At 38.0% G+C, this 15,445-nt stretch overlaps 1 protein-coding gene and 1 long non-coding RNA gene across 5 annotated transcripts; both read left to right on the top strand.

Moving 5' to 3' along the window:
• The first annotated feature begins 3,778 nt into the window (after positions 1 to 3,778).
• On the top strand, positions 3,779 to 10,623 carry LOC131335447 (protein NRT1/ PTR FAMILY 7.1-like). Of its 3 annotated transcripts, none has more exons than XM_058370798.1 (6): positions 3,779 to 4,120; positions 7,228 to 7,287; positions 7,650 to 7,794; positions 8,167 to 8,384; positions 8,657 to 9,216; positions 9,666 to 10,622. In XM_058370798.1, the coding sequence occupies exons 2-6, from the start codon at positions 7,240 to 7,242 to the stop codon at positions 10,504 to 10,506; spliced, it is 1,812 nt and encodes a 603-aa protein (XP_058226781.1). In that variant the 5' UTR covers positions 3,779 to 4,120; positions 7,228 to 7,239; the 3' UTR covers positions 10,507 to 10,622. The 3 variants fall into 3 exon arrangements, with proteins under 3 accessions (XP_058226781.1, XP_058226772.1, XP_058226791.1); XM_058370789.1 differs by lacking the exon at positions 3,779 to 4,120 and adding an exon at positions 6,775 to 6,845 and having other exon boundaries at positions 9,666 to 10,623; XM_058370808.1 differs by lacking the exon at positions 3,779 to 4,120 and adding an exon at positions 7,072 to 7,095 and having other exon boundaries at positions 9,666 to 10,623.
• A 1,005-nt stretch (positions 10,624 to 11,628) lies between these two features.
• Positions 11,629 to 14,550, top strand: LOC131335457 (uncharacterized). Of its 2 annotated transcripts, XR_009202521.1 has the most exons (4): positions 11,629 to 12,414; positions 13,004 to 13,241; positions 13,661 to 13,773; positions 14,318 to 14,431. It is a non-coding gene; the product is annotated as an uncharacterized LOC131335457 (long non-coding RNA). The 2 variants fall into 2 exon arrangements; XR_009202520.1 differs by having other exon boundaries at positions 11,632 to 12,414; positions 13,661 to 14,550.
• Positions 14,551 to 15,445: the final 895 nt, after the last annotated feature.

Here is a 15,445-nt window from a genome sequence, read left to right as displayed (position 1 = left end):
CCGTATTATATTATACATGTCAAGTATTTCACGAACCGACAAGTTGTAGTTTGGTGATAAAGTGTGTTTTAACTTTTAACCATGAGAACTTATATTCGACACTTAACCTCTACAATTTTTAACGGTAACAATCTTTTAGATTGTAAAAAAAATGTTTTGATTTGGTGCATTGAAAAAAAAAAATTCGAGTTCTCTTTCTGTAATAAAAAGAAAGAAAAAGAAAAGGTTAGTCAAAAGTAGTTTTATATGAGTATTTCAAAAGTAGATATATAATTCTTATTGGTCAATTAAGGATTTTTATAATTTAGAAAAATATGTTTTATTTTGAGTGTTATGTGCATATTGTTGCATAAAGTGTTGTGTTAATAGCATACCTCTTCTTTAAAAATTAAAATCATCAAAAGTTTCATAGTTGCATTCAAACAAAATCGTTACTTTTGTTAGACCGAGGCCCTCTTTGGCCTCTCTAAAAAGGGTGGGTCTTTTTGAGTTTTCATTTCATCTTGGTTTTTTATTTTCCCATTTCTATCTGTCGGTTCAACTGTTCAAGTCACCATTTTGAGCTGATAAGTAGTTTTCCTTTGAGCATTTTCAGCCTCTAAACAATTTTTTTTTCCAAACTCAAAACCAAATTTAAGCACATCACCTTAAAACTCACTCCAACTCTTGATTAAAATCATAAAAAAATATAATATCAAATTTCTTTCGATCAATAATTTTTGAAATCAGGATATCCTCTCATGTGATAATCCTTCATGTGATGCAAAATAGAACCAATCATTAGTTCATTTGACGATCCGAACAGTTCATTTTGTAAGTCTCAACGTGTTTAATGTTTATGCCAAAAATCAAATTCATTGAATATCAGTATCCATGTGAACGAATCACATTTGTTACAATAGGAAAAGACAATACACTACAAAAAAAAATTGCATTGAGTGACGAATGAAAATCGTCACAAATTGTATGTTTTTCGTCACAAATAATATAGGTGACGAAAAAATATTTGTCGACTAAAGGTTGTCGAGGATTCCTACCTGGTGACGAAATCTATTTTTCGTCACCTATAGTGCCTTTTGGTGACGAAAAATTTCGTCACGGAAAAATGACTTGGTGACGAAATTTTCTTCGTCACTTATTGTGCTTTTTTGATGACAAAAAATTTCGTCACAAATTATTCCCTTTGGCTCGTCAAAGGTGACCCATCGGTGACGAAATTTTTCGTCGCGAAAGACATTCTTATATGTGAAAAAAATCTCACTTTCTTGCTCCTGCGGGGTTTCGAACCCGAGTCTCCTAAGTTTTGCACGCAAGCTTTAACCAACTACACCACACAAACTTTTCAGCATATGTTTGAAATATCTAATATATAACACGTACATTGAACATTAAAATATATTTTGAATGCCATTTTGAACTATTAAACATTAAAATTAGCAATTTTAATAGACATGAAAGTCGTAGCTCTTTATGTTATTGTTCAAACCTAATTTAGATTATCTCAATCGGAGTTCTGAGTAAAGAGTTATGCCCGAAATATACTTGGTGACAAAGAGTAATTCATAAATTTCGTCACCAAAGGATAAATTTTTCGTCACTGAAAACGTAAAAAGAAGACGAAAATATTTTTCGTCGCCAAATTGGTTCATTTGGCAACAAAATATTTTTTCCGTCACTGAATAGTTATCTTTGGCGACAAAAAATAATTTCGTCTCATTTTTTACTCTTTTGGCGACGAAAATTTTATTTCGTCGCCAAATAGGAGCCTTTGGTGACAAAAATATCTTTTTCGTCGCTAAATAGTTATAATTGGTAACAAAATAATTTCGTCAAGGAAGTTATCAAAACAGTGACGAATTTATTTTTTTGTCGCCAAATATACTAATTTAGCGACGAAATTAAATTTTGTCGCCACTTTTTCGTCACTAAACATACTTTTTCTTGTAGTGATAAGATAAACTTGATATTTGGCACAAACATTAAACACATCAAGAATTACTACATGAACGTTCTAGATCGTGAAATAGACCGTGATGATTCTCATTAAATTACGTCACATAAGAGATCACATGAAGGATCGTTACATGAGAAGATATTGACCAACTTTTGCCCCTCGAATTTATAACTTTGCCAATAATGATTCTTCCCCTCAAGTTTTGAATGGAGATTTGACTTTGTTTAATAGTAAAACTCATCATACCAATTGTACCAATGTACAATTAGCTCAGTTTGTACGCTTCCTCCGTGGAAGCATGGTTCGAACCCATGAGAGGCGGTTTAGGGTTCAAAATTATGAACAGTTTTTTGAAATGTCTGTAAACTAATATATTAATACCCTGCTAATCCCGCTCATGTATATGGCAAAAAAAAAATTAACTAAAATTGTATAGTATTCAAATTTAAATAAGGGAAATGATTTTGTCACTCCATTTTTTGTTAACATCACTCCCCTGCAAGTGTATTTTTAGACCAAAGTACACTTGCAGAGGAGTGACGTTAACAAAAAAACGAAATGGCAAAATCAACGGCCTTAAATAAAATGCCAATGTTGAAGACAGCTTGTCCTTTTCTGATAAGTCCCATTACGTCCAATAGTGTCCGGTACTGGAATATGGACCAGAACATATCATCATTAAATTAACAAATACAACTCCAATATTCCTCCTTCCGTATGATCTTCCGCTTATTATTCTCCCTTCACATAAGTGCTTGTCCATTTGTTTCACGTCTTTGCTTTTGTTTCCTAGGTTTAGCTCACAAGCCAACACTGATCAAAATCACTATTTTGGGGTCATACTCCTTTGCAAATATCTCCATTTATATGTATATGGCCGTTCCAGACATATACCAAATTATTATCCACATGCCTGATTTTGGGCATAGGCCTACAAAACGAGCGCTTTGGGGCATATTTCTTTGCAAATTTCTAGATTCATATATTTGGCCGTTTCAAAGATATACCAAATTATTATTGAAAGGTTCCTGGGCATAGGCTCACAAGGCAAGCATTTTGGGCCTCCAATTTTTGGCTCAATAATAGGCCTCTAAAAAGACGAATATATGATATATTATGTTATACTATGTGTCAAGTATGATAGTTTGGTGGTAAAGTGTGTGTTTTAACCATGAGATCATATATTCGAAACCGGCCTCTACAATTTTTAAAGGTAACAATCGTTTAGATTGTACGAAAAGATGGTTTTGATTTGGTGGCATTGATACTCGAACTCACTCACGACCAAAGATCCACATGGCTCCCTTGCTTCCCATGTTGTTATGAATAACTAAACTAATATTCATAGAAACAGTTGAGAGACCTCATTTTCAGACCTTGCTTAAAACTCAGGACCGGGCCTGATTATTGGGTCTGAACCAGTATCAAGAAATTGTCCAAGGATTTATGAATTGAAGATGAGTGAGGAGTGTGCTAGTTGAAACATGTTATGGTGGTTGGCATAAACGTTCGGGTCCGTTAGACCGTAAAAAAAATACGTAATTTTTTTGTGAAGTTTCTAGCCCGGGTATGGATGATATTGCTTTTGACCGGATTGAGGAATTAGTCGAAGTGCGTGTGAAGTGAACGCCCTGCCACGAACAAAAAAGGAAAAGAAAAGAAACGTTCAAACAGGCTACGGAGAACGTGGTGGTCCAACTCGTTGAAACAGTCCCAATTTAGTTAGGATTTTGAGAAAGAAACGCAGCTTCTTCAGGAGTTTGTTACCTACACAATCTCTATATTCTACACCAATCCTCTATATAATAGTAACTGAGTAACAAGTATCCATGTGTATCCATAACTTTCTCACACATTACACTAACCCGTCCATGGTCTCCGCTCTCGCTCTCTCTGGAGTTTGCCTTATTATTATTATTCAGGAGGGATTGGATTTGCAGTGATAAATTGCTTAGGGTTTCAAGTGGAGCTAAGAGGGTGAAAAGTGTTTGATATTTGCACTCTTCATCTTTGTACGTAAATGACAATAAGTTTGACTGGATTCTCTAAGTTTCCGGCGAGTCTAGTGATTTCCCGGCCAACATTGCCGCCTTTTCTTACCGATACACGCTCTTCGCCGTCGCCGGAATCGGGCTTTATTCCAGTTCTGACCCAGTTCCCCCAAAGGTTGGGAATGTTAAAATCTTAGTTTTTCTATGGTAGTTATGTTTAATTGGTTTACGGGTTTTGCTTGCAGGCAGTTAGTACTTCTTAGTTTTTTATTGTTTTCTGGGTTTTGTTTGATTGCAATAATACTGTTGGTTGATGGCCACGGATTTGGAATCGGCTCTCATCCAGTCTCCTTCCATCCAGTTTGAGCCATTGTTATGGGCCCAATATCCCTCCATCCAATTTGGGTCATTTGTGGGCTCTTATTGGACCCACAACAATGATCAAAACCTTTCATTTTTTAGAGCTTGACGATAACATTAACCACGTCGAAAATCAAGTTGATCGGATACCGTTTGACATGATTTTGAAATGCATTAATCTTGTTTAAAAAAAAGTGTGCAACACACATGATTGCAACCCATTTGACATAGTTATCAGAATCCGATCTACTTGATTTTTGACGTGGTTAATGGAACAGCCCAAACTAGATGGGAAAGTCGACTCCCACAGATTCTGTCTCCCAAAATTTGTAACCTATACCAACACTCCTAACTACAAAGTGTGGTGAAAATCTCAAAACACACAAATCTCGAGTTCTTGGGATGAAGGATCTCATAGCATCTCCAACGGGGAGCCATTTTGGAAGCCAAAGCCATATTTTAGCTTCAAAATAAAAATTCTCTCCTCCAATGGGAGCCATTTTGGGAGCCAAAATATGATTTGGCCTTAAAAAAAGGCATGGGCCATTTCTTGCAAGGGTTGTGATCTAATGGCTCTCGGGAGCAATCCAATAGTTGTGATATGTGAATGTGATCCAACGGCTGCAAGTGGTAGCGGCCAAATAATGGATTTAGCACCATTGGAGCACTTTTTGTCAAATTTGACAAAATAACACTGTAGCAAGCCAAAAAAAAAAAAATTTGACTCTTAAAAAATGGCAAAAATCATGCCAATAGAGTTCACCAAAATATATCAAGATAAGTAAACAGACAAATTGATCTAAGCACTAAGCAGGACTGGTTTGAGTCACCAGAGATAAGCTTTTCGCCAACAATGTTGTCTATACTATCTCCCCCTGTTGGTAGTGGGACTTTAGTTTAATGGGTCCGGGCAACTCTATTGTATGCAAAATTGTGTGTTCAAGTTGACTCTTAATTTGGTCACAATGATGATCTTTTTATAGGACCGCACAACTTGCACAAGTCTGTTAATTCACAATGATGATCTTTTTAGTAACCTTGGTCACCCTCAATGGCTGTATACGCTATTGAAGTGGTGGGATATTAACTGAACGGAAAATGAGGACTGTAAAACTATATCTTTTATCTTCAAAGTTCAAACTACTCTTTAATCGGGCATAAGACATGTATTGTCCTCCTATAGGCAGTATGGTTTTTCTTGTTCAAACTAGTGAAAACCTCTTTTATGCATGCCTATGTGTATGATTGAGCTGCTGTAGGATTTTTCATGTTTGGTGTAGGTCTTGTCCTATTGAGATAGAAATGGGCAATATGAGTATCCTCTAGAGTCTACACCAAGTTTTGTACCTTCTTTTTTCTCTTAATAAAACCAAAGTTGGCCTATGTCTTCGATTACCACTAAAGAGAAGCCCAATGCTACTATATGCTCATCCGGTTGGCAAGTGTCTGTAGATTGATATTTTAATTCCATCTCCTAAATCAGTGAAAGGCCATATCAAATTATTGAAGGGTCATTGAGATTGTGGATATTTTGTCGTATATTTTACAATCTCTTGTTGAAACACTATTATATAATTAGCCGCACTCTTCTACCTGATTTTTCATGAACAAAAAGCCTTTGTGTGACATAGATGTTCATGTGTTATGTGTTTGTGCTTTATACATGTCACCGTGGAAGTTGTTAGTCATCTTTTACCCCATTTGTCAGTTTAGGAAAACAAACCCGGTCATGTGAGCTATAGTACTAAACAAGTAGAAATTCCTGAGGGGATATTTTATTCCTACTTTCCCGTAGACTGCTAGGGCCTGAAAAAGGTTGCAATTGCTAAAAGCATGTGCAGAGTGAACTGAATAATCAAACTTTCACGATAACCTTCTCTTTTGGTTGATTGATGCAAACACTTAACAACCTACCTAAAAACCTTACAAAAAAAAGGTTCCAAGCCATATAGCATATAGTCATAATCACTAATATTGTGAGCAACAGCTTATAACAACCCAGAAGGTGGAAGAGTTTCCATTTGGTCAGTGAAACTTGTTTATTTCATATTCTTCTAGGAAAGTTACTCAAGCATGTTCCTTATGGTTAGTGACACACATGTTCAAAAGTCGTGCAAAATCATGCTGCCAAAGGTGAAATTGAGAAAAATTGATAGGTTATAGTGCTTTTTTTTTTTATCATAATTGATAGGTTATAGTGTTGTGCAACAATTGAGAAACAAAAGGCTATAAGTACGAGAAATATCACTTTCAGAGAAAATAAAAGCCCACTGATGTCCTAGTTCATGGTGCATAATATTCTGCTAAGCAAGCAAGCCTTTTCTTCCACCAGTAATTTCTTCATTTCTATTACAAGTATTTGTTCATGCAGCAATTTCTCTTCTGAAAACGACCCCTGCCCACCAGGCCACCACCCTCTTCTCTATTTCCCACTATATGTTTCCTATATATTCACCTATTTCTTACACCAATGTCCTCATCCTTCTCCTTGCCAACTTTCTTTCCATTCCACTTTAAGGCTTTCCATTCTGTAACTGTTTGTGAGTCTTCTTCTTATGAGCATTATTCCCTTCTCTGGTAGTTCTTACATGGAACATTAGTTATAAGTATGTATCTTTTCATACCCACCTTCTTGTTATGCTGAGTTAGTTAAGTTCGTCTAACTCATAACTGTTTGCATGTGTTGCTATAGGGCGTTGGGATATGAGTGACAATCTTATCTTTTATTCTCCTTTTCATGGATAACTCAAAAGTTTCGTTTAGCTTTATGGTCTTTTTGCTGGTTAAAAGGTTGAACTTATTGAGTACGCTTAACTAGCACAAGCATGGCTTTAAACCTTTTCATTAGTTGACAAAGTTGTATTTATTTCTGTCCTTGTATCATAAATTGTAACTGCTTACCTTTTCATGGTTAATTTGCAGAGTGCACGAAGAATGGATCAAATGGACTCGCTTAACCCCGCTAACAAGATCGCCCGGAAGGTAACTGACAGCATTCTATTCAGAAGAAAATATTAAAAAGATATAGAAAAATGATTATTGACTTTTTCATTAGTGGGATCAAATTTCTGATAGTTGTTGACATTTTTGGGCACAACATAGCTTCTCCAGTTTCAGTAGGATACCCTTTAAATTACTTCTTTCACTTTGCTCTCTAGTGACTAAAGAGTGTCCACAGTTTTGCTTTTGAATGACCGTTGCTATTGTTTGTTCTCTATCGATTTTCTCAGATGAGCATAGGATTATATTAAGAGGGATTGAACATAAATTATCTGTTTAGTCTAGTTGAACTGTTTAATGGTTAAGATTTCGGAATGCAATAAAGTTCATTGTTTCATTGGCAGGCAGGAGAAGAGAACAATAACATCAGATCAGAACCTGTAGATGCATACTACCAAAATGAACAGAACAAGAGCGGCTCGTGTAGTGTTGGGGACGGCATTAAGAGAAAGAACAAGGGAGGCTGGAAATTGGCAATGCTCTTGTTGGGTACTTTCTAAAGCGCACATAAGTCATATTTATCTTCTATTCGAGGACAGGATTTACCCTTTTCAATTTCTATTGCCTTATTTTTCATGGTTGATGTATTTGCTGTTAGGTTAGCCAATTCTAAGCCAACTTCTCCTTGTGAGCAAAAAAAAAAAATTAGGGAAATTATTTACAGACAGAATTCTTACAAACAAAATCATCCACAGTTCCATATCCGAGTTGTGTTCAAAAGTCCGCATTCCCACCTCTTCTATTCCAGGACTGTATTAATCTTTTCCTATTGTGTTATCTTCTATCCGTTCTGTGTGATGAGATTTCTATTAGTTCATGTATTATCAGCAAACAAAGTTTATTCTCCTCTTTCTGCTGCAGTAAACCAAGGCCTTGCAACATTAGCCTTTTTCGGTGTTGGTGTGAACTTGGTGTTGTTCTTAACCAGAGTCCTAGGGCAAGACAATGCCACCGCAGCCAATAACGTCAGCTTATGGACTGGAACTGTCTATTTATGCTCACTTGTGGGAGCATTTCTCAGCGATTCCTACTGGGGCCGTTACTTGACTTGTACCATTTTTCAATTAATCTTTGTGTTGGTAAGTTTCTGTTTGTGCAGTTATTTTCATTTTGTTGGAGCAATGTGTTAAATAGGCCTGATTTTAACGCCCCTTTACCAAATGGATTATATGCTCGAAAAATAAAGGAACCAACCTAGGTTCATTGGGCCACCTTCAATTATTCTGTAGTTTTTTTTTGGCCGAAAGAATTAACTATGTGCTGGGGATATGAATACTACACTCATTTTGCCTTTTTTATTGTGTTACTTTAATAAACTTGAGTAGCTAAATAAGTTATGTAATTCAAACAGGGTTTAGTTCTAGTGTCGCTGTCATCTTGGCTTTTCTTGATCAAACCTGAAGGTTGTGGAGATGGACAACAACCTTGCACACCCACTTCTTCAATCGGCATTGTTATATTCTATGTAGCCATCTACTTAGCGGCCTTTGGATATGGGGGTCATCAACCCACCTTAGCTACCTTCGGATCAGACCAATTTGATGACACAAATCCTAAACAAAAGAGTTCCAAAGCAGCTTTCTTCTGCTACTTCTACTTTGCACTCAATGTGGGGTCTCTCTTCTCCAACACCATTTTGGTCTATTACGAGGATACCGGTAAATGGACACTTGGGTTCTGGGTATCCACTGCATCTGCTGTGATAGCTCTGGGGTCATTTCTGTTGGGAACACCAGGTTATCGATATATTAAGCCATGTGGCAACCCTTTGCCACGTGTTGCTCAAGTATTTGTTGCTGCAGCTAGGAAATGGAATGCAGTTCCGGCTGATGAGAATGAGTTATATGAGGTGGAAGGTTCGGAGTCTGTAATCAAAGGAAGTAGGAAGATTCTTCATAGCAACGAATTCATGTAAGCAATCGAGTTTTTGCCTTCATCACGCGTACTAAAACTTTTCAAGGATTTCTTGTTGTCTGTTTGTTTCCTTTCTATGTTACAACATGGCCGACACAGATTGATGAACAGGTATAGAAGCAGCAAACACCGTCTTTATGGCTCGTGAGTCAAGAAAATAAAATGCTAATGTCATCCCACTGGGTGGTCATTAGTGTTGATTAAAGTGTAAAAAGTACTCTGAAAAGCGAAACAAACGACCCTCAAATGCACCTAACTACTTTGTGTTTTGTAGCAAGTGTAGTGGGACTCTCGTTATTTTGTCTTTTTCAGCTTATTGGCTGTTATTAGCATGGCCCTTTTGAAAATATCACAGTTGTATGGATTTTCTATATAAAGTTTCCGCCAATCGTTGATCATTTTCATTTGTTTAATCAACACTTGTATTCCTTGGCCGCGATCATCAGGTGTTTGGACAAGGCCGCAACCTTGACAGAGAAAGATCAGCAGGGCCCAATGAACCCCTGGAGAGTCTGCACAGTCACTCAAGTTGAAGAAGCCAAATGCATTTTAAGAATGCTACCCATTTGGCTGTGCACAATCATATACTCCGTTGTATTCACCCAAATGGCTTCACTCTTTGTCGAGCAAGGTGCAGTCATGGACTCAAGAATCGGACGTTTCCATCTTCCAGCAGCAAGCATGTCTGTTTTCGATATCTGCAGCGTTCTCGTTTTCACTGGCATTTACCGCCATATCCTGATTCCACTAGCCGGAAGGTTAATCAGAAACCCCAAGGGCTTATCTGAGCTTCAGAGAATGGGAATCGGACTCGTTATTGGAATGTTGGCAATGATCGCAGCCGGTCTCACAGAACTGGAAAGGCTCAAAAGGGCTGAACACCATTCTAGCTCTCTAAGCATATTTTGGCAAATACCTCAGTACACACTCGTTGGCGCTTCGGAGGTTTTCATGTATATTGGGCAGTTGGAGTTCTTCAATGGGCAAGCGCCAGATGGGATAAAGAGCTTTGGAAGCTCACTTTGCATGGCGTCGATTTCGCTGGGTAATTATGTCAGCAGCATGCTTGTTAACATGGTAATGGGGATTACAGCTACAGGTAATAGCCCGGGTTGGATCCCCGAGAACCTTAATCACGGCCACATGGATCGATTTTACTTCCTCATCGCGGCATTAACGGCTGCCGATTTCGTGATTTACGTTTATTGTGCAAAATGGTACAAGTGTGTCAATGTTGATGAAAACAAAGATGGAGAAGCAGAGGTAGAACTGCTCAATAATGTGTAGTTGGACTCCCCAAGTCACTTTGGAATAGCACCAGAGGTAGACTTTTTATGTTGTTGAATAATAAGGTGGGCATTTATGTATACTTTTTTGAAGGTTTTTTGAACAGGTGGTTTTCGGAGACAACAATTTCTGTTTCATTTTGAACTTCAGCATTTTTTTGCTGAGTCTTATTTTTCCAAGTTGTCAGTTCAGTGGTTGGAGGCCTTGCCATCATAACCAAATGAAAACTAGAAACAATTGGAGTCATCATTAATACTACTAGCTAGTACATATCCTTTTCTTCTGTGTATTTTTCCGAAGAACAAACAGATGCAGTTTATATTGATAAAGAAATCATAGTACAAGCTATACAGCCCATATGCCTAAAACAGTTGCAACGAAGGACCCAAAAAAGGGTCCGATGAAAACTAAGAAAGACAGAAAACACTAGAAAATCGAAAACAAGTAAAAGCCGAAAAAATAGATGCATTGTTTTTTTTTTTTGGTCAAAAGTGAGAAGATTACAAAATGAAGATCATTACAAAAGAATTTAGATAAAGCCAAACTAATCGTCGATGTCTTTCATTCTAATTCAGGCATGGCCTGATGGCAATCGATATCTTTCATTCTAACTCAGGCATCGATGTCTTTCATTCTAAGACCTGATGCAATAACGACACTTTTAAATAAATGTAGTGTAAGAGAAGTATTTTTTTTTTGGCATATTCACCTCTCAAGGAGGATTGATTTATAATATATCCTACTCCTCTTAAATAAGAATCAGTTTCGCTTGGCTTTTTAAAGGGTGTTTTGGAGTTGGGGTTGCGTGGCAAAAGGCAGACGGGGGGAGGGTGGGGGTGGTGCGGACATTTGTTTTTGGGTTTCGCTTGGTTAGTGGACTGCGTGGCAGCAAGGGGGAGGTTTCGCTTGCCAATTTTTCCCCATTTTGGACAATTTTGGATCTCTAATGCTGGCCATACAAGCTGGCCCCTTTGCCTGTAATTGTAATTTTCCCTTCTGACCCACGTGGCGTGATCCCCTTGATACCTGGTGCAAAACAGAAACATGTGTACATCTCTCCATCTCTCTACATCTCCCCTTTTTCTCCGATCTCCCTGTTGCAAACGTGCATCTCTTTCTCTCTCATCTCCTTCCCTAACCGAGACACCTATCTCTCTCTCCTCCCTTATTTTCACCGACAAACACCACCACTTCCACCTTCTTCTTCGGCGAGCGGCACCCCGCTCTGGCCACCTCCCTCTCTACCAACGAAGAGAATATTTTCCCAACTCCCATGAGTGCATCTTCTCGGACCTTCGCCGTCTCTCCCGCTCTCTCTCCTGAGATCCTTCCATTACGAAGCCAACTGTAACCAAACCCCAAAATCAAAGGTTTTTCGTCACTGAAAGCGAAATCTGGTGGGCCAGAACCAAGGCCCAGATGGGGCGGCTTCGATCACGAGATTTCAGGCCAAAAAACTGTGTCATGGGACAAGTCAAGATCCTAAAGCCAGGCGAGGAACTGAGGCTGCCGCCGACGAATTTGGTTCTGGGTCCCACAGATCTGTTGGGTCTCGACTCGGACACGGTCTAGAGGTATTTTCATCTCTTTTTCCTTCTCCATGTGTGTTGCATGTGTGCTTTTATGACTTTACCGTCACTCCGCTCGCTCCATTACATGTAATTTTGTGATGATTTCTTGCATTTAGGTTTCATTGTGTGCTTTTGTGCTTCTGTGTTCGATTTGTGTGGGTAGACTCATTTAGGGCTACTATTTTTAGTTGCTGATGTTTTCCCCCTTCCTGATTTTTGTTGCATGTTCGCTTTTGTGGCTTTATTCTGAAATCGTGTAGTATTCATTTTCATTTGTTGTTTTTGTGACAGATTTTGAGGAATTTTGATGGCTGGTCTGGTTGGTTTGGTTGATTTGGTGAGTGAAGTATTAGAAAGTGAGAAGTAAGGAGTATTATAGTCTTGTTTGTTTGCGTGTTCAACAACTATTAATATGATAATCCATATGAAGAACAAGCAGGCATCAAACAAAATTAATTATTTTTTCTTGTTATGGTGGAACTCATCATCAAGATGTCCATTAATTTTTTCTAGATCTTTATTCTTGTCTTCATTCTATGAGTGGACATTCTATGAAATATTACATGCTTTCAGCCTTGAGTTTCAGTATGTATGTCATTTCATTATTTAGGTATGTTACACTTAACCATAAAATTTTGTGGATAGGCATTTGGATTTGAAATACAGACACATAATTCCCAATACAAGTTAGAAACAAAATGGATCCCTATTGTGTTGATAGCCTGGTAGGATCATTACTTTGTGGTTAATTCTGTTTGTGGGTATAATTTGGTGTATGGAGAGGAGCTGGTCCCATGAACCAAGCCCTTCTTTCTTTTCTTTTCCTTTCCTTTTTCTGCTGCTATTGTTGTTTGTGATGATAAACGTCTCTTGTTGTTGTTGTTCCAATCCAAGAGTGCCTAATAATTTTTCCTCAACTATGACAGCCTGTGATGATTTACATCTCTTGAGTTCGTGTGTGTCGAGAAAATGGGACCCATTTCTTGGCTTGACAAGTCTGAGGGCCTGTACATGTGGAAGAGTAGACAGATTGGCCCTCTCTCAATGGGGCAACTATTTTTCCAGCCATGGTGGTAAACACCTTTTCTTCTGCTATCAAAATGCAGATCTGATCGATTTCTTGGCTTGGCAAGTCTGAGGGCCCGTGGGAGAGTAGACTGATCGGTAAGCTTATGATGTTCTCAATACAAGGTAGATAAAGCTGATTGGCCAAATGCTTTTGTTCAGATGGATTAGTCTAATTGATTGCAATCCATTAGTGGAATAAATGCATTTGTGATTTCGTCCGAGGCCCAAAGATTTCTTGGTCAAGAGGGTTCAAAAGATAGGAAAACTGGACGTTCAGTGAGTCAGACACAGTTACCGTTGCGATTGACACGGCCATAAGGGTGCTTAATTGCTTATAAGTTTTGATACATCATACCCTGCATGTGAATTTTTCATCCCACATATCGAATAAGTTAAGTTGAAATGGTAAGAAAATGTAATGATGTCAGAATAAATAACCCTATAGTTTGATGTATTTCACCACTATGAATCTGCTTGTATTTTCTAATAAACCTGTACAACTCCTTGATTTACAGGGCATTCTTGCAGAAATTGTAGAATTTGTGATGGGAAAGGAACTTATCCCAGCTGTGATGGGGAGATATGGGGTGTTAGACGACGTGTGATAGTCCCAATATTGCATCAGAAGGTATCATGATGGCTTCTTACGTTCACTTCTGTTTGGTTTGATCTTTTTCTTTCCTGTATTGGTGTTTAGTGTCTTTTTAACTCTGTTGGTTGAAAATTGTTAGTTTGTGAAATTTCCTGAGTTCGAACTATTTTAGTTCCAGCTTATTTTCAAAGATAAAATCGCTCTATCTGTGTATTGTGTGATCTTTATAATCTGTGGTATAGTATGTGGCAGTAATGATTAGCTTGTTTGGACAAGCTACGGATAGACTATGCCAGAAGCTCGATGAGGCCGATTCAAACAAAGAAGATGTAGAGATGGAGTCACTTTTCTCCTGTTAGAATTGAATAGGAAAGTTGGTTGTTCGGTTTAAGGATGAGGAGTGGGTTAAAGTGTTGGATGTTGTTTCCATTCTATTTTTTTTGGGTTTGAGAGTTGGATGTTGTTTGCATTCTATTTTTGTCCCCCTTCATTTTTTCATTCTTTCCATTGTATATCCAGCTTTGTTGTGCAGCTACCTAATAAGATAGCATGAGATTTTATGATAATTATGCACATACAGATGGTGCTTTGGATAAAGCGAGAAAAGACAAGAAGAGGCAGCTTAAAGATACATTGAATCTTGTTCTTAAGAAGAGGAAGGTAATGGCAAAACTTTGACAACTAATACATTGGCTAGCATAATTACCCTCGGTCTATGTTTTGGACATTAACTCTTTCTGACTCTTTGATATGTTTCTATACTCTTAGAGCTCATGATAATAGTTAATTGAAATCTTTTGCTCTTCATTGCTATGTCAGCATGTTCAAATTGCTACCTTGGCCAATCAAAAACTTGCTGAAGAGGAACTATTAGAATACAAGGAAGATGGATTTTTTGCTTGTGAAAAAGACTCGATCATCATTCCTACTTGTTTTAGCTTTGATTGGAACTTGTATGATCCACCGAGGTGGAGTCCTTGGAGCATTAATTCCTGCTATGGTGTCGTTTGGGGAATTATTTGTTGGTCTAGGCTTGTAGCTGGTTGGATGTGTAGCTTCATAGGCCATTTTCTTTACGTCTATTTTAATGTGGTTGCATTGGATGTCCCTCTCAATCAATGGAAGCATCTTTTATCACCAGATAAAATATGCATATGACTGGTTATACTTCCTGAGTAAATTTCGTGCATTCAATTTGTCAAACTTCCTTCGAGTATAGAGCATCGGATGTTAACTTGGTGACCTGACTTATTTTAATTTGATTTGAGTTCTATGCTGATCGACATCTAAAATTTCAGAAACAATCAAAATCGATCTCTACAACAGGCATGATAAACGTGCCTTGCACGTCGTGATGCACCTAGTACTGTATTACAAAGATTGACCCACAAAGAATGGAAAACCAAATCACTGATAACAACCCCCAAAGGTACCGCCTAGTGGGTAGGATGCCCTTCATTTCCCCGGTGAGACTCGGTTTCGAGTTTTGTCAGTGACAATGGGATGTGGGGTAAAAATTTATGCCCACTTGTACCTAGATGGTGCTGTGGTGACAGATTGTCTTCTCGCATAGTAGCTATAACTCAAATCGGATATTTCATAGAGAGTAGGAAACCCCTATGGCTATGGTCACGTCCAAGGAAAGTTGTTCACCCCCTCCCACCCTTTTTGCTGTCAAAATAAAAAAAAATCACTGATAACATGCCTA

Source organism: Rhododendron vialii, chromosome 1a (assembly GCF_030253575.1).
Source record: "Rhododendron vialii isolate Sample 1 chromosome 1a, ASM3025357v1".
NCBI lineage: Eukaryota > Viridiplantae > Streptophyta > Magnoliopsida > Ericales > Ericaceae > Rhododendron > Rhododendron vialii.
This window is presented reverse-complemented; position numbering and strand designations above follow the sequence as displayed.

Bases quoted from the DNA above. Each gene is read 5' to 3' on its own strand.
- LOC131335447 (XM_058370789.1), top strand. From the start codon at position 7,240: ATGGATCAAATGGACTCGCTTAACCCCGCTAACAAGATCGCCCGGAAG. The intron at 7,795-8,166 runs GTACTTTCTAAA...TTTCTGCTGCAG, and splicing joins ATTGGCAATGCTCTTGTTGG to TAAACCAAGGCCTTGCAACA. The intron at 9,217-9,665 runs GTAAGCAATCGA...CGCGATCATCAG, and splicing joins CTTCATAGCAACGAATTCAT to GTGTTTGGACAAGGCCGCAA.